The 11,495-nt window shown below is 33.7% G+C and overlaps 1 protein-coding gene across 5 annotated transcripts; it reads right to left on the bottom strand.

The window, feature by feature from the left end:
* Positions 1-248: 248 nt before the first annotated feature.
* LOC114239931 (uncharacterized) lies at positions 249-10,870 on the bottom strand. 5 transcript variants are annotated; one of them, XR_016323208.1, is made up of 5 exons: positions 7,114-10,870; positions 3,073-6,585; positions 2,747-2,982; positions 2,358-2,381; positions 249-1,841 (listed from the first exon to the last, which is right to left on the bottom strand). XR_016323208.1 is itself a non-coding variant. In XM_089728088.1 (4 exons), exons 2-4 carry the CDS (start codon positions 2,889-2,891, stop codon positions 900-902), a joined length of 549 nt encoding a protein of 182 aa, XP_089584214.1. In that variant the 5' UTR covers positions 2,892-2,982; positions 3,073-6,357; the 3' UTR covers positions 249-899. The 5 variants fall into 5 exon arrangements, 3 of the variants coding, with proteins under 3 accessions (XP_089584214.1, XP_089584215.1, XP_028026164.2); XR_016323207.1 differs by lacking the exon at positions 2,358-2,381; XM_089728088.1 differs by lacking the exon at positions 7,114-10,870 and having other exon boundaries at positions 249-1,279; positions 3,073-6,357.
* Positions 10,871-11,495: the final 625 nt, after the last annotated feature.

The following is an 11,495-nucleotide window of genomic DNA, read 5'->3' as shown; positions in this document are numbered from 1 at the left end:
ATCGGGGTATTAATACAATAGTTTGAACTCTTTAATCGAACCAAAATCAATTGTTTTATACATTCGTACCTACATTTTATTTAGAACAAAAGTTTGACATCAATATCTGTAGGTACAAAGACCTCAAATAAAGTGACAGCATTCGATGCCGGTACTTTTATAGCTTGATGCATAGCTTTGAAAACTAAATTTATCTTTAGGATAAAAAAAATCGAATTCTGGATATAGGATGTAACATTGAAACAATATTTCCGTATACTCAATATTTAATAAAGATATATAAAATAGTAGAACGAGGGCAAGCATTATTGATTAAATACTTAATTTAGAAAACATTAATCGTATACAAAAGTTCGTAAAAAAAAGCTTAAGAATTAATGAAATCAAAGTTAAAAGTAATGCGAAAAACTTACTTTAAAAATAGGACACATAAGGAAAAAAAAACTTCACATCACTAAAATGCTTCTGAGATCTAAAATTAGATGCCGTATTATCACAAAAAAAAACCCAAGCAGTCTTAATATACATATTTCCTTAAAATAATTTAAAACGATCACAAAATAATACTGGACAAATTACTACGAAATGCAAATTATCACACTCAAACGATTAAATAACTTATTTTACAATTTATAAAACTACAATGATATACCGGAGACATTCATGATTCATAGATGTTAATTCTAGAAGACACGTTATTTGTAAAGGCACGTTGCTAAAAATGAGCATACTAAAATCAAGAATCATTATCTTACGGTCTTAACATTAATTAGCTCTAGAGCTGTTCGAATAATCCATAAAATTACTAATTAATATATATTTTTATAGCAATTTATTGCTTCGAGAAAAAATAAAAAGGAAAGATAAAAATGACAAATTGAAATTAATTGGTCTTCGATCTAATATGTTCCGAAAACGCTGTGAGCCACGAGATAATTATGAAGCGGTGACGTCAGAGTGTAATTCGATTGAGAATCAGTTCCGATGTCCGATTTTATTTTACCAACCCTTTTAATCTCTCTCTCGTTAATCGAGTGTTTCAAATCAACGATTTTCCGAACGTCCGGTCGTTTCGAGGTGGGCGGATGACTGTGAAGAATATTCGCCTTTAGAACTTCGAGTTTATCGGTGATGACAAGATGCGCTTTGCATTTCCATTTCGAACCGTAAGCAGTGCAACTCCAGCGGTACGCGTTGGACCTGGCCTTCAAATGCTTGTAGAAAGTAAAATTGTTTAAGCGGAGATTGATCCGACCGCTTGGACGCAAGTAGAACTCAACTGCGGGACAAAATATTGACAAATCGTATAGTTGCCGAGGTTAATTTTTTTTATTGCATGCAATATTATAATCGAAAGGACACGGTTTACGGCAGCCAATGTCGTTACGATTTTATTTTTACGCTAAATTCAGGCAAAATCATCGTACAATATTAAGTAGCTTGTTCGTTACAATAATATTTAAAGACAAAAACATATCAAGACAAATTATGGCAAGAGAAAAAAAAATAAAAAATGATATTTTGTTGACGGCGTAATATATTTTAATAATCATACATGATTATAAGATACAATGGTGATCTAATGTATATACAACATATTTTAGTTATTCAACAATTTTTTACTTGTTATTTAATACAAAATAAATCCTTAGTACAATTCAAGAGCTAACAATAATATATTATGAATGTAATCGACACGATTTGCACTATCAAATTGCAAGTCCAGTTATCCCTTGAAGAGAACCAAATAACTCTAAATAGATTAATTAAAAAGAAGTTCTGCCGTGTATTTTGCTTATTTTAAACGCTATTGGATTTATAGATTCATTCGGTCTCCTCGTCTAGAATGAAAAACAATACCACAATAATTAAAATAATGTTAGTTGAAGTAACATCGCTTCTTCAAATACGTAAGGCTCCCCCTATCAGAAATAATGAAAAGCATTGAATCTCTTTGTGTTTGCTCTGTGCCAACCATTTAGTAACCTTAAAATATAACATGGTATTATACTAATAAAGATATAGATTAGTCATTATTGTAGTTGAAAATAACAAAGATGTCATGATTTTTAAATGTTTTTTTTTTCTAATCATGGGCAAAAGACAAGGTCTATACATTTTGTGGTTATCAAGCCCCCGCTCATGTCAGGTGGGTGCCACAGACCCAGAGACATGTGGAACAATTTTCTATTGCTTGGAGCAAGCAATATGCTTGGTGAGATTTATTATATAGCTATTACCCGAGACAATTGGTTGAGGCTTAAATTTCATCATCATCAACTGGCTAAAATGGTATCTTAAAATGATTTCCCCTTATTGCACATATTGAAATTTGGCATCTCATTGGCTAGGCTTACCTTTAAACTTTCCAAATTGGCATACTACATATGTGGTAAAAAAACAAAAAAAAAACAAGTTAGCGAACTATAGTTTTCGTAACTTTTTTGGCTATCGTTCGTAAAAGTGTTTTTTTTTATTGCCCTTGTAGGCAGACGAGCATACGGCCTACCTGATGGTGAGTGGCCACTGTCGCCCATGGACTTCAGCAATGCCAGGGGCAGAGCCAAGCCGCTGCCTACCGTTAAGTACTCTCCACAAGCCTCGTTTGAAGAAGGATATGTCATGTTATAGTTCCCCAAATATTTGATCTCACAGATTGCAAATGTCACGCAAATTAGTAAGATTAATCCGCTGTGGTTTCCGGAACAACACTTACGTTACTAGATAAAAAAAAATTGATACTTACATAAGATCTCTGCATTTTCGTGCTCTCCAATAAGTACTTCGAGGGTGGATGAGTATGTTCTGTTTGCGCTCGTATAACCAGCATATCGTTTGTGACGTGCAAGAATCCTCTGCACGACCTGGACCCCATCTGAGTGCAACTCCATCGGTAACCGTCTTTGAGCACTTTATGTTGGTAATACGTGTAACCGTTGAGCATTAGTAAGTTTTTTCCGTTACGCCCTTTCACCATAAGCACTAAAACGTTTGAGATCTTTTAGCACTATTATGGTTTTTGAAAAAAAATCGGTTCGATCACCGTTCTAATAGCAACGATTGTACACTTACCTAGACTTCATTCGACACCTTGCAAATAATTGAACCTATATATTAAACTAATGCAATCGTTCAGAATGTCTTTTAATACATTTTGTAATTGAACAACAACAACAAAAAAAACGTACCATTCATTATATTCAATAATTTATTTGAGAATTTTACGTATCCGATTTTATTACACTATAATAAAATTATAAATTGAAGAGTTTGGCACATACTTTTCTATAAACAATGCACTGACTAGGAAATTCGAAAATTCTGGAAAGTCCAATTATTCAGCACTACAAAACAAACGAAATTCAAATGTTTTAATTTATATGTATATTAAACCTTAATAGTTAATGAAGGATCCAGACAACCTTAGGTACATACACATAATTTAGCATAATCAACGCCATCTATCGCTCGAATGCATTATTAACGAGTTACTTCGAAGTTTCGTCGCTCGATTCTAGATGGCGCTTAAATTAAAAAATCACACCGTTCAAGGAATGCTATTACCATCTCATAACGAGTTGATACTCGAAGCTAAGGTATGAGCGATGTAAGGCAATCCTTAAACTTAGCACGCAAACTGACCGCAAACCAGCAATGTAAGTCTAAGGCACGTGTTGGACGCCCTCAGTGTCGGTTCATTTTTGCGCTAGTTACATTGCGTACAATACAAAGACCGATTAATAAGCTTTCGATTGCTGGTCTTTATTATCGGGAACAGCCCTCAGGCAAACAATTTACAATTCACTCGGGCAGATAAACTATTTTTTTTTTTTTTTAAATATAACTAGTACGGGGATTATAGGATTTAAATACCTCAGCATTCTACTATACTACTCCTACCTTATTACTACTAATTACAAAACATATAAAACTACTAAAAATCTAAACTGGAATATTGAGGAGATCACGAAATTTCAATCGCAGTTCATTTATCAACAGTATCATTATAAGAATACTTACTAAACGTATCAATTACATATTTGATTGTATATTGAAAATTACAGTACATATTATTGACTTAATAATGCCGTAGATTCGGTATTAATTACTTTATTATACTGGAATAGATTCGAAATTCAAGTCTCGCTTACTATTAACAATATCGCTAAGGGTATTCCAACTGCAAGCAGTTCTTTTATAATGTAATAGCTACTGCATTTCTTACATCCACACACTTACAAAATAAATAAACTGATATTATGTCGACTTAAACCCATTCAAAGATATGGTCAAAAGAGCAAACAGGAAAGTGGGGGATTTGAAATAATATCTAGTTATGATTGATCCGTTATCGACGATTATAATTGCGATTTTTTATGACTAAAAAAAAAGGAACAGATTGATGATCGGAATTTTACGATTTCTGAATTAAATTTTAAAAGTCCTTAGTATGAATTGATATAACAAAAGAAACATTTTATTTAATGTAATAAAATAATATCTACTCTTTTATCGATAATATTTGCCGATATTTATTTTAAAAAACAATCGAAAGATATTATCGTGTCCGTAACCCTAAAGCTAAGAGAAAATTATTCCATCACTAATAATAACCACACTAGCGGGTAGCCGCAAAAATCATCAACTAATCTCTGCAAATTCTTTATAATATGCAGAAAAAATGACCCTGCACGAAATCCAAGTCGATTTTAAGTTCACCTGCTTTCATGAGTAGATGATTCTTTTTTATTGTTAATTGAGTTAGAGCTTTCAAGGTCGTTAAGCTAAGCGGTTTATCTGCGTGAGACTGTTAACAAGTCATTATACATATTCATTGACACGATTGCCACACTGTTTCTCCCGTAAGTAGTGTACGGCTAGCCTTTCTACTGAATTCGGTAGGCAGCGGCTTGGCTCTGCCCCTGGCATTGCTGAAGTCCATGGGCGACGGTAACCACTCACCATCAGGTGGGCCGTATGCTCGTATGCCTACAAGGGCAATAAAAAAAAAAAACTACTAAAGAACATCGTGTTTTAGAACCCCTTAAATAGCGTCTCTAATGATAGCGGCGAAAGTTTTGACAGACAGTCGATCTTTCAATCGTTAAAACAATTAGACCAAAATACTTTGAGCTCCAAACATTCGTGTTACATACTGACCTGGTCTTCGTCTATCTGCTTAAGCTGTTTAGCCCTAACCAGGTTTCCATGTCAGAAATATAAATTTAGATTTTATTCGCGCTCTCGTCTGTAAAATTTACAAACATAGGCCCAAGCCGATTTCTTATTTTAAGCGCGCATTCCGTTTTCCTAACACGAAATTCCTTACACAGAACCCTTATTTGGTAGCATGATCTATTCGAGCAGCCTTATCAACAGATCATTTTAAAAGCGGTAGGCAGCGGCTTGGTTCTGCCCCTGGCATTGCTGAAGTCCATGGGCGACGGTAACCACTCACCATCAGGTGGGCCGTATGCTCGTCAGCCTACAAGGGCCATTAAAAAAAAAAAAAAGGTTGAACAATGATATTTACTAGCTATTAACATTTTTTAAACATAAAACACTTTTTTTTACAGGCAGCCGATACGATTCCAACAAAACATATAAAAAAAAACATATCGCACAGGTTTTTTTTTATTGCTTAGGTGGGTGGACGAGCTCACAGCCCACCTGGTGTTAAGCGGCTACTGGGGCCCATAGACATCTATAACGTAAATGCGCCACCCACCTTGCACTAACTTATAATTTGGGCATCTTGATATGCTTATTAAGTTTACATCACCGCCTGTTGTACCCTTTACATTGCGTGCTTTTTTTTGGGTAACGTGTAGTGACGCTTGCAGTACAAGCGAGTTTTCGTAATTGATATAACACCGATGAAATTTATAGACTTAATACGAAAAAAATAAATTAAAAGTGAGGTGTCAATGATTGCCATAAATTTTAAACATTGAGGGTTGTGGCTTTTAAGAACGCTCCTTTTTTATGATGCGTAAGCCGGAATGCACGGGAGGTGGAAAAAAGAAGATAGTCTGTGACACGAGATTTTTTTTACCGCCAAAAATACACAAGACCCAAAAAAATAATAAGGTATAACTTAAAACTGTGTAATCCGCTGCAACAATAAAACTCCTATTGGTTCAATTGTGCTGTTAATTAGGAGTGATTCAAAAACACGATTTTCACGCGAAATAAAGAAGGGAATCTATACGGAATCCCTCAGGGTGTTGAATATTTTTCGATTTCTCGGTCATGATTCGTCCAGTTTCATTTGAAAACCGCTGTATCGACCCACGTTACTAGCAAACACACATACATACATTGATCGTGAGCAATTATAATTTCAATACGTCAATCATTTATCGAAATTGTATTTGGTGTAATTGTCGTCGTGATTGTGGAACCCCTTGTGCTTGATGTAACGTCCTTCGATCGTGGTCTGCACGCAGCTCGTGCAGCCGATCCTCTTGCGATCTCTGCACGTCCAATTTATAGTATTCTGATAACGATTGTTTATCCAGTATTTGTTCTCTTTGTAAATCAGCACCATGCTACCGGTCCGGTGCGACGGCAAATAGTATATATCTGAAACCGAGCTCAGGCATCATTATGTGTACATTACAAAAAAAAAAAGATACAACAGTATCGAACAGAATAGAATCACTTTTTTTTTAAAATACCCGCTAAACTTTAAATTAAATAAAATGAAACTAATAAAATTAATCTTTAATACAATAATACTTCACTTCAGAATGGGTTCGTAGATTGCGTTTTGCTATATTCAACAAATGTAAAATAAAAGCTACAATCATTAGTCGATTCTTTTTTTTATATATTTTTTGATTATTTTTTTATAAATCTACATAACTTATCCTTATAAATTAAAACTAATAAACTAGCAGGTCCCTACATCAGAAACAGGCTCAAGTCACATTTGTATAAGTACATCACATGATTTTAGATTCACAAACGATATAAATCACTTAGTATAATGTCTGCCTATTACAAAATCTTTTTCCCTTATAAATCTACCGTCGTGACATTGCCTTAAGCGGGGGGGATCGTGGATATGCCTCCCGCGGAATATGGAAATATAATCTCTTCCATCGGCACCTTTGCAAGTGATGACGTCAGCGCGGCACCCGTGGACGTCCCTAGACGAACAATACCACTGCTTCTTCCCGTACGCCTGGTGATTCTTCATGTAGAAAGTGAAACCGTTTAATATCAGGAGTCCGGCGCCCGTTCTTCCTGGGATAAATTGCGCGGGAACTGTTGGGTATAACCAGATCATTAATACCTTTGCCCTTGGGAATAAAACACAGGTTTCTGTATTGTTTTTAAACTAATTTTATTTATGACGCAAATGCTTTCTTAACGGCCTAATGAATAAATATTGTTATTTTTTAAGGCTTAAGAGAGCATATGCAAATCGCGATAAAAATGCAGTCATATAATTGATTGCTGGGTAGGATTGAGGGGAATCGGGGAAAAAAGGTAAATAAATAGACGAAGCGTTCCGAATTTCTTTATTAGGGTAATAAATAAACAAAGCTTTTGTTTTCTTTATTTATAAAAAAACAGATACAAATTTTATTTCTGTTACAAAAAAAAAAAAACTAAAAATAATACCTAATACTTTTGTTTTTGATTCAGTTAAAAGATTAAAAAAAAATGGCACCATGGTTGTTTTAAAACTCAAAAGTTTCAAATATATAAGTGAAAAGGACACCAAAACTTGAGACAATGTGTATACTTTGAGGAATAAAATTTAATTATATTCGACATTATATTTATATATCACAATAATTTCGTTAAGTTATCTTTAATTAGTTTCCAAATTAACCTTTTAAAATGCTTTCCACGAATATCTTTTTGGGAGATACCAAACTGAAAAATTTTCAATGTCTTGATAATAAGTTTATTTAGCGTAGGACATTTACTGTCTTTTCAAGAAAAGATTACAATATTTCTATAATTCTTTCGAACTTACCTGCTGGTGGAGAATATTATGAGACTGCAGGAGTAAGTATCAACAAGCCCAATTATGCCACAATAAGTTAGAGAGTTGTCAAACAATATTGAAACTTCGACTCAGAGTCTTAGGGCTGGGTGGCAGCATTCACTCTGCATAGTTTATGAACTACTAATACTGGTAACCACTAAATATCAGCGCTATTAACTCTACTTCCAGAAATATATAGCAATTAAAATATTTTTCCGTTTTGATTATGGGAATCTGACTTAGCATTGCATAGGCAGGGGCCATATTGTCTCTTCATTAAATATCAATTCAAACATAATTTTACAAAAACTACCTGAAGCTACTTCTATAGCACGTTTGATAGCAAGCTTCCTAATTATATTAACGAGAATTAGTCTCAAACATAGAAGTGTGTTTTGACATTCAAGTTTCAAAGTCAATGGGATGTGGTAACCACAAGATAGGTTGTCTATTTTTCATAAGCAATAAAAGTGGATTCATTAATACTATTGATGAAAAACCAATCATAATCAAAGTCTATTGTTCCAAATAACAATAAAACGAATTGAGACTCAAACCAAGACAGTTAGATTACCAAAAAATTTACAATTATGATTTTATTTATATTATTTATAAAGCATTTTCCTTAGACCACCGAACTGTTACTTTCGATAATTTCCACCTGTCTTTGGACAGTCATCAACGTCTCATGTAAATATTTCATCTAGGACTCGAACCTAGATTATGTCATGTTTTGATTTGAGGTTGAAAGTCTGTTACCACACTATCATGATTTTTAGTAGTTTAACTGAGAATCTAACTCAGTTTATGGAACTTATGAACCATGTGAGGTATCTACCGGACATACGCCTTCTTCTGCATAGATGAATAGGGTCCAAATTGAACTCGAAGTTTGAAGTCGTTGTGGTCTAAAGGATAAGGACGTTTGGTGCATTCGCATCTTGCTATGTATTGGTGTTCGAATCCCGCTGGCGGGTACCAATTTTGCCGTGAAGCAGTAATGCGATTCGGTTTGAAGGGTGGAGAAGCCATGTAACTATACTGACACCTTAGAAATCATATCTCAGGGTGGGTGGCGGCATTTACGTTGTACTTGTCTATGGGCTCCAGTAACCACTTAACATCAGGTGGGCCGTGAGCTCGTCCAACCATCTAAACATAAAAAAACCACAATACACATCACACCATGTAACCACAAAAACTTTTTATCTATTTATTTATTTTAATCACAATAGTTTATTTGGGAATTCAACTCAAATAAACATTGATAGATTTTGCAGGCAGGCAGTCCTCCTCATGTAAGGTAGTTCTTAAAATCTTAGACATACCAAATTCACCTTGAGACATGAGGTAAGAAGATTGCAATAATAGAAAAAAGTCAATGGGAATAACACTGACATTGCCATCAACAACACCCCAATAACTGTCAGATATGTTCTTAATTCCTTATAGTTTTGTTTTTGTCTTATCAAATGAATGAACCTAGGAAATGTAATTTATATTTTGTTAGAGACTCCTTAAATATTTTCAGGGGTTTGAACCCTGAATTTAAAATGCCATGGTCACATTAGTACTGTGTTTTGGTCTACTTCTTGACACAAAAAACCTTTGACTGAGACAAATTGTTCCACAAAAAAATCTGAGGATCGAACTCAGTTGTTACAAATCACTTTGCAATTTGTTGTTATTTTCTCTATTTTGATATATTTTTATGGGAATCGAACCCAAAATTTTCTAATTTAAAAATCATTATGTGACAATTATTATAATACACATATTATGTTATAAGTTTTAAAGTTATTTATGTGTACTCTACTTTTAAGTCTATGAACAACAGTAAGACCACCGGACTTTTAAAATACTAATTAAATATATTGATATCATTATTAAACTAATTAATACTATTGCATTTAAAACTATTTTCTTTATATAATCATAGCAACAGCACCACTTATTTATCAAGAAAACTTGAATGTCCAATAAACACATTTATTTATAATAAAGTACAATGTAGTTTTGCATAATTATGCAAGTTACTTAGTTTTGAATAGCTGTTGGCTATACTGTTTATATTGTAAGTAATGTAAACATCATCTTACCTTCAGTTACATGCAGGATATAACATTTTTGTGAAATCTTAACAACTGTACTTATAATTATTTTTAGTTGATTTAAGTTCTTTGTTGATACATTGTAATCTCTTGACAGACAGTATTAGAGCAGTTTTACATACAAAAAAACTTTATTCCTTTTCAATTTATACAGAATAAAACACACACATTTGTCTATTGTATAGTTCTGCTCTGTAAACATTGTAGTTGGATAGGATGCAATTTCTCAAAAAATATAGCCTTCTGTGGCTATTTCGAGTTACAGAGTTTTGGCAGTCCTTTAAGTGAGAACTTATAGACTATTACTCACCGGACCGCTGACACCAGACTGGAACAACTTGCCTCTAAAGCGGGAACAAAAACTAACCTCAAAACAACAAAACAAAAAAACTCATTTTCATTAGTAGGATCACATAATTTCGGATTTCAGCCTACCCAAACAACACCAGGTTTCCATGGGAAACTTTGAACCTAATTGTATGACTTTTTTTGCCAGAATATTATGAAAAACACTAAAAAACAATCTGACATTTTCAAGTGTAGCAAGTAAAATTCTTGATACGGCACTAATGCGGCAATGGGTATTACTTCGCGCAATGACAATCGCGGCGTGAACACGAAAAACTCGATCCCGATGCATTTTTGATAAATATTGTTTAAAAATTGTTAAAACAAGCAATAAATTATTACTTGGCATCGAGAGAGTTTTGACATTTGTGATGAGCAGAGTTGTCTGACTTGTCTCTTGTCTTCACTAATCCGCGTCTAATATTTCTAAAAACAATGTTCTTATCTCTTTCGCTTTCGTTATGAAATCCGTATGTGCAACGAAGATATCGCATACAAGTTTTTAGTGTTGCCAGTGCTATGTTGTTACCACTTAGTTAAGTCATGATGAGTTAAAAATCATTGCTGCTGTTATGTATCGTATGCAAAAGAAATTACAGGAATAATAATAATATATCTTATAGAGTTTAAAGATATCCAAGTAGTTGCTGAAATTTATGTAATCGGTCTTACAAGTTGTTTTTTTCTTTATAAAATACAAACAATTTGTGATAGTGTAATATAGGTATAGTTCATGTTAAAGATATTTATATAGATAAACACAGAGAGTTGAAGTAAATCAATGGATAAACAACTCTAGAATTTCCCAAAAAGGGTTCACCACGCTTACTGCGTAAACTGCATTTTGAATGATTAACTTTAGGACTTATAGTCGGATTTTTTATTAGACGAAGTCAACTGACGTTTACTGTGTTGTCAGTTTTTGATGAAATAAAAATAGTGTTGTGACAAAGCGAACGATTGAAAAAACTCCTGAATTAATGAAATTGCCTCGATTGTCTAGTGAATAGTCGCTGTGCCGAATTGCCGAT

This window comes from Bombyx mandarina, chromosome 06 (assembly GCF_030267445.1).
Source record: "Bombyx mandarina strain Sakado chromosome 06, ASM3026744v2".
Classification (NCBI taxonomy): domain Eukaryota; kingdom Metazoa; phylum Arthropoda; class Insecta; order Lepidoptera; family Bombycidae; genus Bombyx; species Bombyx mandarina.
Note: the sequence above shows the minus strand (reverse complement) of the source record. Positions and strands in the feature narration are given on the sequence as shown.